Source organism: Medicago truncatula, chromosome 3 (assembly GCF_003473485.1).
Source record: "Medicago truncatula cultivar Jemalong A17 chromosome 3, MtrunA17r5.0-ANR, whole genome shotgun sequence".
Lineage (NCBI taxonomy): Eukaryota > Viridiplantae > Streptophyta > Magnoliopsida > Fabales > Fabaceae > Medicago > Medicago truncatula.
The window spans coordinates 27,258,009-27,278,384 of record NC_053044.1 but is presented as its reverse complement, the minus strand read 5'-3'; the positions used below and the strand labels follow the sequence as shown (position 1 = coordinate 27,278,384).

Genomic DNA, 20,376 nt, shown 5'->3' with positions numbered 1-20,376 from the left:
ACTCACATTATTTTTAACTTTATCTCTCTATTGCTATGTTGTCCGTGCCAATACTACTTTTTTCTTTGTAAATTATGGTTGTCAAATAAATGGTCCCCAAATTAATTGTTCAAATAACACTCCTCATTAATGGTTCAAACATTTTAGTTCGTCCTACATGTACATCCACCAGCTTTATGATTGGTCTACATGAAAAAGACATATTTCGAGGCCTTAATATATTAAACTTTGAAATGATTTATGTGCATTGATTTATTAAACTAGACCCAAGGCTTAATGTTTGTACATGTAGGATGGACTAAACACATGATTGTTGACATGTTGGGTTTATTTGGTTCAACGAAGGAGTGGGGAGGGGAGGGGTTTTGATCAAATATATGTTTTGTTCACACGGGGAGAGAAGAGATTTTAAAAACTAAATTACTTTTTTATCCTTCTAATATTAAAATAGTATCACGATTTTTAAATTATTCACTTCATAAAAAATTAAACATGAAAACTTAGTAACCGTAAACGCCATAAATAATCATACACAAAATTTCTGACAAGATATTGAATATTCATAAATATTAGAACACTGATTTATAAAATAATCTACGAAAATATAAAAATATTTATAAAAAAATTATTGTTAGAACTGATTTATAAAATATGTTTTTAAAAAATCCCGCACAAAATTTGTTGATAATGTTTTAATATATAATACAATTAAAAAATATTAAATATAAAAGTGAGAACAACGTTAGTACAAAAAAAAAAAAGAATTCTCGTAAAAAAAATATTAGAAGAAAAGAATATGTGGTTCTACTTAAAAAAAAAAAAAAAGGATGATATAGGCATGTTAAGAAAAAAGGGTAATAAGCAATATATTGAAACATTAAATTTTTAATAAGGACGATTTTGTCATTTAAAAATAAATATGAGGATAATTATGTCAATATAATTAAAATTGAATTAAATCATTTATCTTTCCCTCCCCTCCCCTCCAAAAAAACTCCAATTTGAGGGGGATCAATAAATGAACTTATAAGGGATTTTGCTCCCCTTCCTCTCCCTCCCCTCCCCTTCTAAAAATTGAACCAAACACAACAAATTTAAAATATTCCCTCCCCTCCCCATCAAAACCCCCGAACCAAACGGACTAGGGTAAATAACAATCGCGTCGACTTTTTTTGTAATCAATGTATTTTATTTTTATTTTTACAAAAGTAATGAATGTATTTAAAAGGTTATGTTGGAACACTCACTATGTTTGGTTTGAAAGAGAAATTGTGAAGAGAGAAAGAAGTGAGAAATAGAATAGATTTGAGGTATTGTTTGATATAAGAGAATAAGAAGAGAAATAGGGAAGAGAGAAGTGTATTAATCTTTTGAAAGTACAAGAATGCCCTTAAATTAAAAAAGTTACATTCAAATTGATTTTTATCTTGATTCAATTAATTAATTACATAAATAAAAAAGCTAACATCACGTGTCATCGTCAACAAGATCAATTATTTTTATCTGCAACCAACTAGCCTCTTAAAAAATAAATAAATTGCTAACCCATTTGTTTTCATACGCAAAATACCTTGTAATATTAAGATGACCTAAAAAAAAAAATAAGTGTGAGAACTCGATATAAAAGAGGGTAAAACTGGAAGTTTGAGAAAAAGTGCGGCATGCTTCCCCTTTCTTCGGAGGCCAGAGGAGAAACAAAAAGTAAGTGGACCCTACCAGTTTTAATCTCTCCCCCCTATTTCTATGCTATACCAAACATGGTAACATTGCTATTTCTCCTCTCTTTCTCTCTCTCCTATTTCTCTCTTTTCAAATTCTCTTTTACCAAAGAGACCTTATGTGTTTATGTGTGGACCTAAAAATTCTTAGAAGTCATGTATAGGAGAGTTTACACACATCATTACACTATAAAAAAACACATCATTAGTGTTTATGTAGTGGAGGTAGGACTTCTAAATGTGCGTCTTTGGGGTACACAATTTTATAAATGGATGATGGCGCAATCAACATGAAAACCACACACGTTACGTGTAGCTGTCTAGCCTGGATGAGCCTGGGCATGGTATATATAGTGCATTATATTCTAATGACCTGAAATCTAAAATTAATCAAAAAAATTGGATTTTTTTGTTTCGGTACACATCATCACCATGTAAACATTTTGCATGCATCAGTATGCGTCTGACAGATGTCTGGACGTGTCTAACACACTCATGTGCACACCCTCCCTTTAGTCAACTCTCTTTTGTGTGCTATTTAATGAGGCAAGATCAAAACGTTGATTTTCTAACTATTAAAAGATCTCAATCATCAATTTTATAACCAATCTTTGCTCCTCACCTATATAATGAGCACCTCTCCCTCATTTCTACTCACACCAAAATTTAGCAACTAGCGAGTTTTCTCTCTTCTCCCTCACTTTGATCAACAAGCTTTTGAGCCACCATGTCCATCTTTCTTGTTGTCCCTTCGAAAAAAGTCTCTTCGGTTGTTCCTTCGAAAGTTAGAATGGTTTTCTATCATATTGAGTGGTCTAAAGTACCATATTGAGGATGTATTTTTAGAGCGGGTCTGGTGGTACACTAGGAATCTGATATAGTTGAAAATGGGTTGTTTTTATCATGAGGGCGGCGTGTAGGGGTGAAAATGGGTTAAGAGGGGCCGGACTTTGTAAGAACTAAGTCTGACCTACTTCAAAAATTATAGGCCTGAGTCTTGCCTATTACCCGTCATATGCTCATTTTTAAAGGTCTGGTCTGACCTTTTTAAAAGCCCGATGAAGCCTGAAAGCATATTTTACACTAAAATTTAGTCACACCTATAAGTCTATTACTAAATAGGTTAAATCTTATGAAGGTCTAAAGCACATGAATAGGCCTGCTGCGAAATAATGAAATCTTATGAAGGTATAATCACACCAATATACCTGCTACGAAATATAAGAGAATTGTTTGCATCAAGAATCATTTTTCTTCTCGTTAACAAGTAAAACTAGTATAAATTTTGAATATTTTCTCAAGTAAACGAAGATTAATTATTTCATTTTTCTCTTTTCTTTTAAGAATGAGGAAAACAATAGTCTAATGCCATTTTACCAGTAATTGTAAGCATTAATTTGAATCAATTAAATTATATAGGAATATTGGGAATTTGGTTTCCTGCTACCTATAACTGATGCAATCATATTTTTCAACCTTCCTATAAGAATGTGTCAGCCTTAATTTTTAAGTGTGAGAAGTTTTGGCCTCTCTAAGTCTTTCTCTTAATGGCCAATGTTTTACCCTCCAAATCTCTATATCTTAACTCCTAGTTAGAAACATCTAACTTACAGGAAATTGGATCATTATAATTGTAATGGAGAGTATGAAGGTCATTTCCATTGTCATGAATGTCATTTTTTCCTTCTTTTTGGAGGATGTCCCTTCCAACCTCAAATTTGAGATGCCCACCTTTACCTCCCAACAACCAGAATCACCCTCGTGACCTCACTTGCAACGACTTTATTTTAACTCAACGAACGTCACATCAAATATATATATATATATATATATATATAAAATAAATTAATTCATTCCTATAGATCAGTATATGTGAATACCACACCAAAACCATGTGCATGTGATCCTCGATTAGATATATTGTTTGATTTATGCTTTAGACTTTGTGTGTTTCTTTGTGACTTATGTATTGTATTTTTATTGTTTTGTATTTCATGTTATGTTTAACACCTCAAACTCCAATTCGAAATACATATTAAAATATATATGAGAGTTTCATGTATAACTACACATCAATATTAAAAAGGAATGAAGAAGAATGATCATAAATAGAGATTATAACACCTACCCATGGAAGCACGACTCCAACGAGTCGTGTGAGATAAAATAGATATTCCCACCCCCATGATTCCTAATCAGAGCTGGGACCATTTGAAAACAACCTACAAGACTGTGTTTTTGCATATGCACATACACAAAACAACGAAAGGATAAGTAGTCGAAAATCATGAAAGACAATACATACATAAGAATAATTTAATTAATATAAATTATATATGGTGACTCATGTGAAAGGATGTGAGTATTAATGTGAAAGAATGTGATAATACATGAAATGATGCAAATGTTCATGTGAAAGAATGCAAGTTGCTAATTTAAGGGTTTTGTCTCTTTCATAAAAGTTTCTCTGATAATTAACTATCAAGATAGGATGGTAAAAATGAACGGATGGAAAAGAGATAGATTGAGATTCAGAGGATTGTTTCTATTGTCCGTCCTTTGCAGATTCTTGTTTCTATGTACCTTATATCACCATATATGAATGCATGCCATGTAATATCTTTATCATGTGAGAATCATATGTTTCAAGATCCTTATGATGCATAGTTTTCTAGAACGTAAACATGAATGTGAAAACTATAACTTGCATGTGGTATCACAACATTATGCTCTGGAATTATATAATTCTCATTGAATGTTTTAACTTCATGAATGAATGTTGAATTTTCATAAACAATAATTTGTTATGAAATTCTTATGATGTATAGTTTTATTGAACATAAATATGTAAATAAAAAGTATTACTTACATGTGGTATCAAAACATTAGATTGTGGAGTTATATGATTCTTCATGAATGAAGTTATTTTCCAATGAATGTTAATTTTCTCTCAAATTATTGTGAACCCTAATTATGTGTTTAGGGACTTTATATTTTCGTTACATTAAATTTGTCATTACTTTTTCATCTGTGAACTGTTTATGGTTTAAAATATAAGGACCTCTTGTGTCCATTGTTCTATATGTTGTGACTATATATGGGTGAAGGCCAATTTGGCAAATAATCATTTTCTATCTGTGGCTTTTATGATTTACATTTTGGAGTCATAGAATTAACCAAAAATAGAATTGGATTCTTAATATTTATAATCATTGATGATATATGGGTCTCTGTTGTAAATCTTCTCTTTGCTTCGACATGTAGAAGCATGAGTTCAAATATGCTCCTGTTTGTAATTGCTCCATTTTCCCAGTTAGCCTCACTGGTACTTGACATGTGGCGTTACAAAATTCAACGGTCAAGATTGTAAAGAGTAAAGTTTGTATTATATTGTTCCACAAAATTCTTCTATTTATGTATTCATGCAATTAATGGTGTTGAAAACATATTATGTTGATAATGACATTATGGTTAAACTCGTTATGATTCTTTCAATTTAAGATCATTTTTTTAAGGATTCAATTTAAGATCATATTAAGAAGAATTGCTAATATCTAATATAAATGAGTCAATTAAATGATATATAACTTAAAAATGATGAATGGAAGAACTAATGCATGTAAAGTTGATGCACATTATGATTAATGTATTGTTTAAGTCACATGAATCATGTGGGAGAATGTAAGAATAATTTAAAGCTGAAATATGTTATTAGTCTGTGTACTTTTACCATTTTTTAGCATTAGTCTATACACTTTTTTTTTTAGTTTAGATCCTTGAACTTTGTAAAAAATTAGTATTGGTTCTTCTGTTAGCCCAGCGTTAAAAAAAAATATTTAAATTAACATAATGCCATATGGCCCAATTATTTCACGTCATGTAGCATACTACAAGGTAAATCTTTGAAAATTGAAATGAATCAAATAAAAAATAATTGTTTTAATTTGTTTTCAATTTTAGTCCATGATTTTTTTTTTACAAGAGTTCATGTTTCATGTTTTAAGTGACATTTTATGATGGCATGTAATTGTTAAGACCTTAAAGTATAATTAACTTAATAACGTATCTATTTTTCATTATAAAAAATTTATGATATTTTAAGGTCTTATCAATGTCATGTTATCAAAAAAGGTCACTTACAACATGAAACATGAACTCATCCATTGGATCATCAAACATGAAACAAATACATTCGTTGGATCAGCAATAATCATCATTGTACCATTTCGAACGTTGAAGGTAGCTGCAATGGTGCCCCCATCTGTACTGGCTTTGGTAGTATTCTTACAACTCATGCTGGCAGCTACATATCAGCTTTCTCAGGCCGCTTGCAACACTCCGATGACATCCTTCTAGCGGAGCTTTCAGCAATATACCAGGGTCTTGTGTTAGCGGTCAATCTTAATTATAACGAGTTGGCCTGCTACTTTGATTCTCTCCTTACTGTTAACCTCATCAAGGATGAATTAAATCATTATCATGTCTATGTCGTGCTCATCCAGAACATTAAAGACATCATCAGTTCTAGGAATTACTTTCTTCATCATTCGCTAAGAGAAGGTAACCAGTGTGCAGATTTTATGGCCAAGCTTGGAGCATCAAATGTTGTTGATTTGTTCATCCACTCACACCCTCCTGAGGGGCTCCTCCCTTTGCTGCAGTCGGATGAATTAGGAACACTCTTTCTGAGGCGTTAGCTTCTTTTTCTTTTGTTGATTCTGTTGCTTTTTGTTCTTTTATTTTTCTAGTTAGCCTTATAACAAAAAAAATAACAAAAAAATGAAACATGAACTTTTGTAAAAAATAAATAAAAATTGAGACTAAGTTTGAAAACAGAAAATTTAGATGAACAAAATTTGAGAAATTTTTTTAGAGGGACTAAAAGGGAAAGTTGATAGATTTATAGGATCAAAGACATATTTAACCATAAAAAAATATCTCCAAGGGTGTTTACAGTGCTTGTTTTTTTAGGATTCTATTTTAGGTGGTGATGTGTTTTGGTGGGATTATCTCCCGAGGTGTTTTTAGGTGGTTATGGTGTAACGTCTATATGCGGCACCATTTGTATCTTGTTTTGTTCATACCTTGCGTCTTGCAAGGATAGCATTTAATAATATTTGCCGATTCAAAAAAAACCATAAAAAATATTTTTTAAGAGAAACTACTCAATTACTTCTTATTTAAAGTTGTTTTTAGATTATTTTCATATTCACACTTTTTAAAGAGTATGCAACAAACAGATGAAAATGGCCAAAATTAATTATTTTTTAAAGTGATTATTTTACAAATTAAGTTGTAGCAAACAGACTCTTAATTTAATAAAGTTTGGCATATTCATCCAGATACGTGGTGAAATAAATGTTTAGATTGACCGTGGGTTAGACAAAATCACACGAAGCCATGATTTACCATCTTTATTATTTTATTTTATTTTGAATAAACCATCTTTATTTTATGAAGCTACAAAGTATAATTTTTATCAAAATCATACAATAGATCACTAAAATTGTACTAATATCACCGTTAATCTAAACATACAACGATTATGTGGGAGAGCTATACTAGCTCCGCTAACCATATATGTCCTCGTCAAAATCTTCAATTTCCTGTTTTTATTTAATTCAATCATCTCAATTTTGTTATTTTGGCTTAGATTTTAAACACTTCCTCTCCGTTCTTCCAACGTCCAATTTTGAAATGAAAAATCAATATTCCTTGAAAAAAATTGAGGGGGATATTCCTTAATTTCTATGTATTTTAGTTTTGAAAAGCTAATTATTTAATTCATTGACCAATTTTCAATTGATGGAGCCCCTTCTCAAACCTGCGTGCGGGAGCTTTAGTACACCGGAGTGTCCTTTTTATTCACCAATAGCACATGTTGAACTTTCATATAGAATGAGCAATTTTTTATCCCACAACAACACACATTAAAAATTGAGTAAATAGTCAATTTCACCGTGAAATTATAAGTTTCGTCAATTATCCCCGAAATTAACAAAACTTCAATTACCCCCTGAAATTGCATAACGTTAATCAATTTACCCCTCTGTCAAATTTTTCTTAACTGTTTACGGTTATGATCAAATACCCCCCTGAAATTTTGCACTTATGTGCAAAATGCCCCCTAAACTTAAAAATTTAGATTTTTTTTCTTACCAAAAATCATATATTTAGTTCTTCAAGTAGTATATTGTACCTATTGTCATAAAAATTCTATATATTGTACCTATTGTCATAAAAATTCTATTCACAAGAAAATGAATGAATATATGCCAAAGAAATCATGGTTTTGTCATGTGCAACCTTTTCATTCATATTTCATAGTTTTTAACTATGACTTGTTTATATGTTTTACTTGTGTAATAACTCAAGATGCTTCATTCAGGCCAATGCAGGTATCTTGCATCTCCACTGTGTACCTGTTCTGTATGTGGGAGGTGAGGTGTATTTTACATCTTGACAAACACTTTCTTTGCATCAAATTCAACTCAGGTTCCCAGTGCCAACTTTTTCAGGAATTCATTTGACAGAAAGAAATAAACTAGCACACCGAATGTAATGTTACACTAGTACTATATCATATATGAAAACATCTTGATTGTCAGTGTTAACTGTATCCTTTAGCTACAAAAGTACCTACTTCATGATAGACAGATCCTTTCATAACAAAAAGTTGTAAAGTACTTTGTGTCCTGCATGTACTTATATTATAGTATCAGCCAAGTGGAAGATCCTGGTGAACTTGGCATAGTTGCTAATTTATGCACATAAGTAAGAATAATCAAAAGTACTGCTGAGTGCTGATGAAACTAGTGTTATCAACCTCCCAATTAGAACATTGCGGTCGACTCCAAAAACACTACCGGAATATCAGAATGACTGCTATTTGAGTCGACCGCAAGAGCGAGAGAGAAGTTCATATGCTATCATGTTTTAAATTGCAAAGTCTCTAATACATCCAAACCAAAACGCCCTAACGTTTACATTTTAAGGCCTTTTTGAAATTTTCTATCTCATTCTAAGGCGCGGCACTACAACGGCCACAATGTCGACTATTTTAGCCGCTAGACTATACTATTTCACTATCGCATATCCTTTAGCGGTCAAGGGCAATATTGACAACACTGAATAAAACACGCTATATCCAAGAAAATTGAAGAAAATAAACATTTCCAACGAACTTGCACAAGTCATTATTTCTTTTTAGGTACAAATACAATGATTAAGAATAATTGTACAGGAATAAATACAACTACAAGTCTAAATGTACAGTTCAACAAAACACTGCCACCAAGTGATCAAAATATTTGATGACCCCAAAAATGGATAAAAAGCAATAAAAAAAGACCTATTTTTTGCCAATTATATAATAATCTTATGATACAAATGAAAAGAAAAAAAATGACTGACCATTGAGCAACTCTCACAATTGAAAGGAAAACTCCACTAACAAGCCATGCAATTACAGCAAACTTCAACAGCCAATAAATACTTCTATATAAACAATGGTGGAAGAAGCTTAGCTAGTTTTCTTCTTGGCCCTGTCCTTTGGTTCTTCCAAAACAAATTCAGCATATAAATCCTTCAGAGCAATCATGACTGTAGTTATCAATGGCCCCATAATAGCCCCCTGCAGAACAACATACCCTTTCAGTCAATCTAACAATGTCATGGATATAAGATAAGTGTATATCTAGGTTTCCACCCTTGTTGTTTCAACACATAACAATAAACAAGGGTGGAAACCTAGATAAACAGCTAAAACATGATGCATAAAGACCGAAAGAATGATGGAAAAACTATGTTTAGATCCACTTTTCGAGGAGATAATTGATTCTAAGGGTGTAGAATAGATTTTGACATGTTTATATACTTCATTCTAACTTGAAGCTGGAATTTAAAGTTTTTGCATCTACAACTGTTGAAATTTATTGTTTTAAACTTCTATCCACTTTTACATAAATATATCCAAACATAAACCATTTAACAACCAACTCACTTTTAGGCAGAATCAATTTGACAAAATCAATTCATTCAAAATAATTTTTTCACCGCACAACCAAACCTCAGAAAATCAAATCAAGGAGTTAAATTTTTTACCTCAAGAGCTGATGGGAACAATGTCATTCCCCCAATGATGCTGAGTCCAGTAAGATAAGCACTATTTCCAGGAACATCTTCCAGAATCTCTGACGCACCATAATCCATAAGGAAAAGGTGAGTAACAGCCAAGAAAACGCCCAGTATGTATCTGCCTTCCATCACTAGTTGCAAAGCTGCCGGAATCGTCGCAAGCCAAGATGGAAATATTGGCAGCAAAGGACTAATGAATGCAAGTACAGTTGACATATACAAGAAATGAATTTTGCATAACCTAAACAAAAGCCATGTAAGACATCCTTGAAAAAATGCAATCTCAGCGGTAGCCAAAAGAACACCTGAAATCGCTTTATCCAAAACATCAACACATCTAACTCTAGTGGAGATTGAAATTGGAAGCATATGCATCACTTGTTCAGTTACTCCACCAGACTCTGATGTAATGAGAATATACAAAACCCAAATAAACACCATTGTTTGAGACACAAAATTGAAAACTTCTGCAGCACCAGAGACTATGGAATTAGCAATGGATAACATAAATTTTGTACTGCTTCCAAGCACAGTTGTACTACTAGCGAAAATACGTTGAGCTACATCGATGCCTTTAAAAGCAAACCCTTTTGCCTTCTCAACCAGATCTTCACGCGTGATCACAAGCTCTCGGAAAAGTGAATCGAGTTCCTCATAAATTTGACTCCATTCACGGTTCTTGACCCGACTTTTCAAACTCAAAAACTTTTCTGTGTATGGTGAAGGTTGGACCAAAGCTTTTGAAGGTGTTGAAGAGTTAGCAGGAGTTGATATCACAAAATGCTTAATCCCAGTCACAATTTCAGTCATGTTATATTGCACAGCCAACCCATCAATTTGTTCAGAAACAGTATCATAGAACTTAGTGGTGTAACTATCAACCATTCGAGCAACATCATTCTCTTCCATCCACTTCTTAACACCAATTCTCTCAGAATAATTACTTTCCTCAACATGTAACTTAAGAGAAACAACGGCATCTTTTCCTTCAACACCAATCTTATACGAAAAGAAAATCACCCCAGTCAAAAATCCTACAATCATAACAACAATAAGCCCAATTGCAACAATAGTATTCAACTTCCTCACCACCCTTCTTGTAAAAAAAGCACTAATTGCACTTCTCCTGAAACTATTGGTCCTCAAAGAAGACAAAGTGTGCATAGTTGAATCCACATTCTTAGAGCTAAACACAAAACCTAACCCTAAAAGTGATGAAGAACCAAAACCACCAAGCTTCTCATAAGCAATAATGAATATCCCAAAAGAAACCAACAAACGAAGCAACTTTGAAAATCCACTACGTCTCCTACTTGGATGAGGATTAGGAGGCTTTGGTTTCCTCATAATGACTCTAAACAAAGTTTCTCTAATCTCAACAAGAGTACCAACAAAAACCCTGAAAACCGCAACAGGAACAGCAAGAAGAGTTTCTGTGAGTCCCAACGTGAGAGGCTCAGCCCAAAACGAAACAATGGTCTGTTGAATTCCTCTAAGAGGAATTGAACAAAGCACAGCCCATTGAAGAGGTCTTAGATACTGTTCCAAAAGCTTGGAAACAGTGTAGAGAATGAAAATGGCGAAAACAAGACCCATATGTGCCATGGCTATGTATAGAGCGAGTCTCACCTGAGGATCGCCGGAAAATGTGTTTTTTCCATCTGGGTCGGCGGTGGATTGAGCAGACGACGGCGCGTGGGGAATAATGAAAGGCGCGTGGGGTGTGTCTGACGGCGCGTTAGGCGGTTTGGTGGAGGATGGTTTTGGTTTTAGTGAGGATGCAGATCGGAACATGTCTTGCCATGCTGGAGTGGTGGCAGTTTTTGGGTCAGAATATGGAACCATTTCCATTGTGATGAAACATGCACTGAGGAGAGAGAAAATGGATTTGATTTGTGTTTATGTTTATGTTTGTGTTCCAATTCTGAACCTTAGTTAAGGTGGTGGTTATTGTCGGAAACTCTTTGGGTTTTGACTATAGATAAGAGATGATGAATTAATGATCATGAATGTGAGTGGTTTTTTTATTTTATTTTGTTTTTATGTTAATTTTTTTGTTTAGTGTTTTTTTAGTGGGACCTACAGCCAGAGGGGGGTTTTAAATGAACGTGAAGGAAGAGTACAGTTGTTTTCTAATCATGACTTTGCATTATTTTTTCAATCTTTTATTGTTGATTGATTGTATTTTAGTTCAATCAATCTCACTTTTCCTTTTATTGTTTTGGCTAAAATGGGGTTTTGTTTTCTATTTGATCACTTTTCCTTTTAATGTTTTTGGCTAAAATGGAGTTTTTTCTTCTTTTCTATTTTGATAAAATATAGTTTTGTTTTCCTATTTTTTAATAATAAAATGATAAGGCTAAATTGCATTTTTGGTCCCTTAACTATTTAGGTAGTATTGCTTTGGTCCTTTAACTAAAATTTGATTTATTTTGGTCCCTTAACTTCTCTTCATTACACATTTTGGTCCTTTCCGTTAGTTTTAATTCAAAAACGTTAAGTTTTCTTCATCTTCTTCTCCTCTTTTTCATCTTCATATGATCTCCATCAACCTTCAACAATAAGAATCCCATAAAAATTCCAGAAGAAAATGAAGGAAACCTAACGTTTTTGAATTAAAACTAACATAAAGGACAAAAATGTGTAACGGATAGAAGTTAAATGACCAAAATAAATCGAATTTTAATTAAGGGACCAAAGCGATACTACCTAAATAGTTAAGAGACCAAAAATGCAATTTGGTCAAATGATAAATAACTATTGAAACTCACTCATATATGTGGGATTTAAACTTCGGGTTCGATCTAACAATTTCGATATTTTGTCGATTGAGCTAGAATTTGTGGACATATATTTCCTATTTTTAATTATACAATTTTGATCTTTTATTTTAAAAAATTTAACCAACCGATAATTTTAACAATCTAGTTTGATGACGTAACAATATATTAGATGAACTGAAATGAAAAGAAAGGGTCTAATCATTGAAGTCTTGATAAAAAAAAGGGTGTTAAATTGAGTTCTGATCAAGCATAAATAGCCTAAAAAGACCAAAAGAATGTCAATTGAAATGATATACAAAGAATTGAGAGTGAAAAATTTAATTTTTACATACAAACTTTAGAAACTAGCTACGGATTTAAACATGTATTCACTTCTATGATGATAAAAAATTGATTTTGAATGAAAAAATTCGATAAAATTTACTCGAAATTAAAATGAGTTAACCTCTTTTCTAAAATATTTATGTTATTTAAGCCTAAAAATCAAATGGTTTTTTAAAAAAAAGTCTTAAAATCAAATGTATAATCAAAATATCCAAAATCTATCTTTAGATTAAAATTAATTATGGAAGTAAAATCAATTCTATATTATGAAGATTTGTAATTAGGTAAAAAAAAAAAGTTGTAAAGGTTGTTGTTAAACGCATTTTAGATCTTTCAAATGATTAATCTTTTATAGCTTATGCATAAGATTTGGCCTAAGTGCTTTTTTAATAAAGGCTTAAATGTTTTTTTGATCCCTTAAGTATTTATTTAGTATCGGTTTGGTCCCTTAACTAAAAAAATATTGTTTGAGTACTTTATCTTTATCTCTGTTACCTGTTTTGGTCCCTTCTGTTAAAAAAAATCAAAAAAACGTTAGGGTTTGTACTATTCCTCTTCTTCCTTCTCCTTTCATCCTCTTCTTCATGATCTTCATCATCAACAACACACCAATCCAAAAAAAAAAAATCTTTTTCAATCTTTACCAATTTAGAACCCAAAATCATTCAATCTCTAATCTCATATATCAACTTTAATTCCCAGAAAAAGATGCTAAATTAAATTGTTGAAAGGAAATTAAATAATTTGATGTGTGTGAAGGAATGAACAACGAATCATGAAGAATTGGACGAGCATGGTGATTAGCGCAATAATCAAACTCCACCATTTCTTAAACTTATTATTCATAGTTTCCTAAAACCATTTCCATATTTCTCTCTCATCAAAACCTTGAATCTAGAAAAATAACAATGGATAGTAGATCCTCGCGGGTACAACGACAATGGATATTAGATCCTCCCAGAAACGGCGACGATGACTGTTGATGATGAGTTATTGAACTCGAAAATGAATCAATGTCCTGTTTATCAAGATGAATTTGGGCATGGTTGAATAAAAGAGGGGTTATGGATTTGTGTTGAAGTGAATCAATTGAGAATGAATGATTTAAAGAAATTATAAAAATTTATTATAATTATGAATACGTTGAAAAACAATTATGAAGATGCTTGAATAATTTTTATGTGAATAAATTATGTTTTTCTTCTTGGTTGTAAACAAGAGAAGATTTGAGTTTGAGATTCAACAAAGGATTATTTAAAGCATGAGGTTTTAAGTTTGAGATTCAACACAGAAGAGGAAAGATTGAAGGATATGCTCATTTGATATTTATTTTTAGTTTTTTTTTTTTTTTCTGGATTTAATTGATGAATATGATGAAGAAGATGATAAAAAAAAGCTTAAATGCTTTTTTCGTCCCTTAAATATTTATTTGGTATCACTTTGGTCCTTAATGTTTCCAGAGTCAATGCCAAAACGACACATGTACCACACTTAACGTTTTTTATTAAACCTAACAGAAACCTAACGGAAGGGACCAAAAAATGTAACGAAAATTAAATTAAAGTACTCAAACAATCTTTTTTTTAGTTAAGGAACCAAAGCGATACCAAATAAACACTTAAAGACCAAAAGAGCATTTAAGTTTTTAATAAAATGAGTTTTTCGTGCATTGTGGTGTCTTTCTCTGTAATCACGGGGAAGAGAACAAGAGTTATCTTTCAATATTCTCCTTTAATAATCATCATGGTCAAGAAACTGTGCTTAAGCTTAACTTCTTTTTCATTTCTTGGAGTGTAATGGAGAAAGTTTTAAAAATATTTTAAATATCAACTAATAATAAAGTTATTAACTGCGCTCCCGGCTTCAAGTGGGTTCACATACATGATTTGATAATAGTTAATACATCTCTCAAATCATATGCTAATGTTATAAATTTCTAACATTAACATGAATCTCTCAATCAACAAACTTCATCATCATAGAATAATTAAGATTAATTTTCAGACATCAATTCTTCTACGGAGCCATAAATAAGCAAACAATCGGAAGCATATAGCCATGCTTGCCAAAACCCAAACTTCTTTTAAGCCACCTTTCAAGTTTACAGTGGCAAATTGTGGTGAACTCTGTAGTGGTCTACACCCTCCTTTGCTTTCACAATCATATAATTCGTCTCCTGAATATTGCACTTTTAGAAGTAGCCTAAAACCATAGTACATGAATGAAAGATACTTCAACCATTGCATGAACTTTGGTATATGCTGCAACAAAAACATGTGTTTTGTTAGTGCTTTAAAATGTTGCTCAAGTGAAATGCATATGTGTGAGTCTTACCCTCAGGACTTCTTTAATAGTAAACCGCCTATAAAAGGCGGTTCATCATGGACCAATACTTGAAAATCATTTGAAACTCCAACAATGAGAGATGTTGGCCTTCGAAAGTAGAAGTTTACGATTCTCTTTATGGTAACTTTTGAGATAGTAATCTAGTCGGTACTAGTTTGACAAAATCAGAAGAAGACAAATATGTGCCTCAAAACTGAACTTGTATTTGTTTTCCTAGTTGTTATCAAATTGACACGGATCAAATCATCGTCTTAGTCATAAGGACAAATAAAACCATGAGCATCTACTTTCGAAGGCAGGCGTGGATTCAAGGTGGGGGGGCAGTGGGGCCAACTAACCCCACTTGCTTATTGTATTTTTAACCAATTGTCAAGATATTTATGTAATGTGATCCATTGACATGGTAATTTTTTTGTCCAAGAAAAATACTAATGAATGTCCTAAAATCATTGATTAAGAAATCAAAATAAGTAATTTCGTATAAAAAAAGTTTTGTAATTAATTAGATTGATAAAAATAAAAACTTGTCTTTTTATGATATGACATGTACTCCATTTATTAAAATTTCTGGATTTATCCATGTCCGAAGAATGGTATCAGTACCCGTAGGTATTTGAGCAATTTTGATGTATGCAGTTCAAGGTGGTTAACCATAATTTTTTTGCCTATATTTAGTATAAGAAAAAGTTTGTCTACTTTTATTCAGTTTGTACATTTAATTACAAAATTACCAACTTATTTTGAAATTTTGTTCTTTCTTCAAGAATTTGTAGGAGAGCTTTGAAAATATTTGTTCATGTGCAAATCCATAATAATCGAAAACAGCTTGAGGAAAAAGCATCAATTTATAAATTGCAAGTTTAGACAGGAAATGTAAATGCACAATGTTTTCACAAACAAACATACTCTTTTTGAAATGACGCAAGAACATTGATTACCAATCATTTCACATGCTTTTTTTTTTTTAAGAATGATTTCACATACATGTGACTAACATTATAATCATGTTACATTTTTATTGTCATTCTTGCACTCATTATTTCAAATTGCTACCGATTGCACGCATTCATGCAGTCAGTACATCGATGGTCGTTGGATCGAGATCAGACGATCCATATTTTAATATAGATTTATATTTTTTTTTAGAAATCTAAAATGCTGAACTTGAAATTCGAATTGTCCGATCTCGACCCAACATCGACTAATGTGCTAACCACATGAATGCATGAAATTGGTGACTGATCCAAATTAAAAAATGTCAATATACCTGGACATAATAACCACCAGTGAGGAGGAACAACATTAGTACCAAAGAAGCAGCCATCCCTGCTCTTTTAATACTCATAACTGCAGCTCCAAACATTTCTCCTGCACCCTAGTAACAAAATTATAAATAGAAGTTAAATTAAAAGCTTAAATTTAACACTAAATAATCACTTATTCTAATTAATCATTGACATAATAACTTACTTGACTTGTTATAGCTATTAGTAGAACAACAAATAACGTGAGGAAGAAGCAAGCCACTGTCCTCTTAAATCCAGCCATGAAGTAGACAATAATAAAGAAAAAAGTTGGATAACAAACATGTGCCACCATGTCACATAGAGTGCTGCATATATAGTATACACTTAATCTATACATGTCAGCTTTCCTTTCTTTTATCAAGTAGTACTTTTCAAATGGAAACACATAGATTGCTCCAAAAAGGCATGAAGATGTCCAGAATATACAGATGTAGAATGCTAAACCAACCTGCAATGTCGATATAGTTATTATTGCTTAATTAGTAGCTCAATCTTGTAATATAGTCGGTGTTTGTTTCGATTGACTTATTTAAGCTTATCTATTCTATAAGTACTTGTGAGACTGTTTTAGAGAGCTTAGGGAAACTACTACTTATGACATGTCTATTAGTCTATCTGGATTGACTGATTTGAGCTTATCTACTTTCATAACATTTGCGAAGCTTATGAAAACAGGTTGTGACATGACCATAAGCTGTTTTCATATTCTTTATATAATATCTCCAAGGAGGCTTTTGAAAACAGCTTATAGCGTATATGAAAATAGTTTGACTTCATTTTATATTTTGGTATGAATTGACTGGTTTAAGCTCAGCGTTTGTGAGACTGTTTGAAAGAGCTTATGAAAACAGGTTATGAATTGTCCATAAGTTGTCTTCATATTCTTTCTATAAGCTCTCTAAGAAAGCTTTTGAAAACAGCTTATAGTTTATATGAAAATAATTTGACTTTATTTTATATTTTGTTGTAGAAATAGCTTATACCTAAGCACTTATGTGATAAGAGATTATGCTATAAGCACTTAATTAAGTTGCTTGTCCAAACATGACTTCTAAGTTGTTCTCAGCTTATTTCTATAAGCTCTTCATGATAACTTATGGAAACAAATTATCGCTTATGTTGAAAACAGTTTGACTTTAGTTTATCCGTTGTTACAGAAATAACTTATACATAAACATTTATGTGATAAACGTTAATGCTATAAGCGCTTAATTACGTTGTTTATCAATACAAGTCTTTAAAGAAATGTCATGGAAACTACCTGATCTCTGAGTTGAGCTTCTGTGTTGGTTGAAGATTTCCACCAAAGTAGCCCCAACAAAAGTGCTACTCCAAGTGATTGAATTAGTCTTAACTTGTCAAAATAGTCCTTGCATCTTGCTCTATATGTTCTCTTTGAAAGAATAACAAATTGGTCCAACCAACTCAATGTCCACTCTTTCTTCACCTGAATGGCTAGTTGAAGATTTTCTGGTGCGCTTACACCTCTATGATTCTCTTTTTCTCTTGGCTCCAGTAGAGTTTTGTACTTGAGTTGTAGATACTATTACAATAAAGAAACAATTCATAATATTAATAAGATATAGAGCATGTAATTAATATGTTATATGAGTGTGTCTATAAGCAAGTGTGTGTGCGCGGAATATTAAGTAAAATCTTTGTTTCAGACAGGGTTCGAACTTGGGTACTCCCAATCGATTGTGTGTGTGCACGTGTGAAAGGAATCCGTACCTTAATAACCGATTTTGAAGGGTCATGAGTAGGCTCTTGATCTTCAAAAATATCCGTTGGAATACTTATATCATTCACTTGACCAGTTGCCAAATCAAGCAAGAACTCCGCTGGATTCATTGCTATTTCGGGATTGAACCTCAACGACGAAAAGTACTCCATTGTTTCTCTAGCAGCGCCATAGTAAATAGGATAGCCTTCAGATATCAAAAGAAGTTTGTCAAACATGTGAAAGATTCTGCTTGATGGCTGGTGAATTGTTGAGATTATGGTCCTTCCAGCCTAAATAGGTAAATCAAATGAAACTTTTTTCAGCATATATTTAAATCCAAGGTACTAAATATTGTAACGTGATAAAATTTAATTAAAAACCTTTGCAAGTCCTTGAAGTGTGACAAGGAGTTTGTTTGCTGCTGTAGAATCAAGACCTGAAGTTGGTTCATCAAGCAACAGCAATGAAGGATCAACAAGAATTTCATAGCCTATGCTTGTTCTTTTCCTTTCTCCTCCTGATATACCTTTGAGATATCCTCCACCTATTTTCGTGTGTCGACATCTATGGTTATACAAGAGATTTGTTTAGGATTCAAGGTTCAAGGTTTTGAAATAAGTTGTTAATTTTCTTATCAATGTTTTAGAATGTCATAGGGAAAAAAATATCAACACACCTTTCAAGGCCTAGCTCCTTCACAGTTGTTTCCACTTTTGCGTATTTTTCTTGCTTGGTCATACTGGTTGGTAACCTTAAGAATGCTGAAAAGACTAATGTTTCTTCCACTGTTAATTGTGGGAAAAGTATATCCTCTTGTGTCACAAAACCAATCCTACAAGTAGAAGAAAAAAGAAAATAAAAGTATTTGCCGATGTTACTAAAAAAGGATCAAGCACTTTACACAACAAATATGATTCATGATTAATAATGTCTATATATGAATTCAGATTGCCTACAGTCGAAAATACTTTGCATTCACGCAGACAGCACATCGATGGTCGTTAGATCGATATCGGACGGTCTTGAAATCTTAACCACCGATATTGATTTAACAGCTACTGATGTTTGACTGTATGTTACCTTCGACTGCAAGCAATCTAAATTCGTCTATATATGAAGCTAGGTAACCACTTAACCTTCTCTTAACAGCTGGAGTATATTTAACATCATTGTAAGTAATTTTTCCTTTTGTATTGTCAAGCAATCTTCCACCTATAACCCTCAACAAGGTTGTCTTTCCACTGCCAGAAGGACCCATCAGAGCAAGAATTTCACCAGGGCCAATGCTTCCAGTAATCCCCTTCAAAATTCTCGTGTATCTATCTTCTTCTACTGCGTGTCGTGTGGATACCTTTGTCACCATTACCTTCACAGGGTTATCAGAGCCTAACTGGCTATTTCTCACCTTATACTCTACATCTTCAAACTGCATGGTAATGAAAAATGATGTGTAACTCACTGATTTGATTTCAAAAGTCAGAATAGTATAGTTATGTTTAACTTCTTGTCACTTAGAACAGTAATATATGCAGCAAAGAAATACACATTTTAAGCTTTAGAATAAAACTATTTAGTACCTTTAGAAAAATGGGGAGGGGGCCATTTTGGTTGATATTTGAATCTTCAACTTCTATATCAATCTCTGAAAACCTATTCCTAAAGTAAGCATTCCTGCTTGCCATCATCATGGAACCATTTGATGGAGGTAAGGTTGACATGTCAACAATCTCATCCTCTACCCCAATTTCCATGATTTCAAAACAAAATGTGGAATAAAATTTAGATATGTTGAGTTGAGTCAACTGCATTTAACCAACTAAGCTTTCATATATATGTAGGAAGCATTTCGGTTGGTATGACACATACTTTGCATGGCAAGGTTATTGGTGAGTATAATCCTCACATGCCCTTTCAACCATTAACATATTTTTTGGGTATGATTTCAACTATTATGATATGCATAACATTTTGTTTGGTACAAAGTGAATGTTTAAAAAACTCATTTATATCGATATTTCAGCATTTAGTTAGATGCATGT

General features: G+C 32.4%; 2 protein-coding genes across 2 annotated transcripts; both read right to left on the bottom strand.

Annotated features, from left to right (window-relative positions):
• Positions 1–8,864: 8,864 nt before the first annotated feature.
• LOC120579316 (uncharacterized) lies at positions 8,865–11,863 on the bottom strand. The gene is made up of 2 exons (XM_039831259.1): positions 9,822–11,863; positions 8,865–9,351 (listed from the first exon to the last, which is right to left on the bottom strand). Exons 1-2 carry the CDS (start codon positions 11,703–11,705, stop codon positions 9,241–9,243), a joined length of 1,995 nt encoding a protein of 664 aa, XP_039687193.1. The 5' UTR covers positions 11,706–11,863; the 3' UTR covers positions 8,865–9,240.
• A 3,058-nt stretch (positions 11,864–14,921) lies between these two features.
• LOC120579434 (ABC transporter G family member 26) lies at positions 14,922–20,129 on the bottom strand. The gene is made up of 9 exons (XM_039831628.1): positions 19,915–20,129; positions 19,474–19,763; positions 19,014–19,169; positions 18,718–18,901; positions 18,346–18,627; positions 17,876–18,157; positions 16,778–17,062; positions 16,575–16,682; positions 14,922–15,222 (listed from the first exon to the last, which is right to left on the bottom strand). The coding sequence occupies exons 1-9, from the start codon at positions 20,086–20,088 to the stop codon at positions 14,962–14,964; spliced, it is 2,022 nt and encodes a 673-aa protein (XP_039687562.1). The 5' UTR covers positions 20,089–20,129; the 3' UTR covers positions 14,922–14,961.
• Positions 20,130–20,376: the final 247 nt, after the last annotated feature.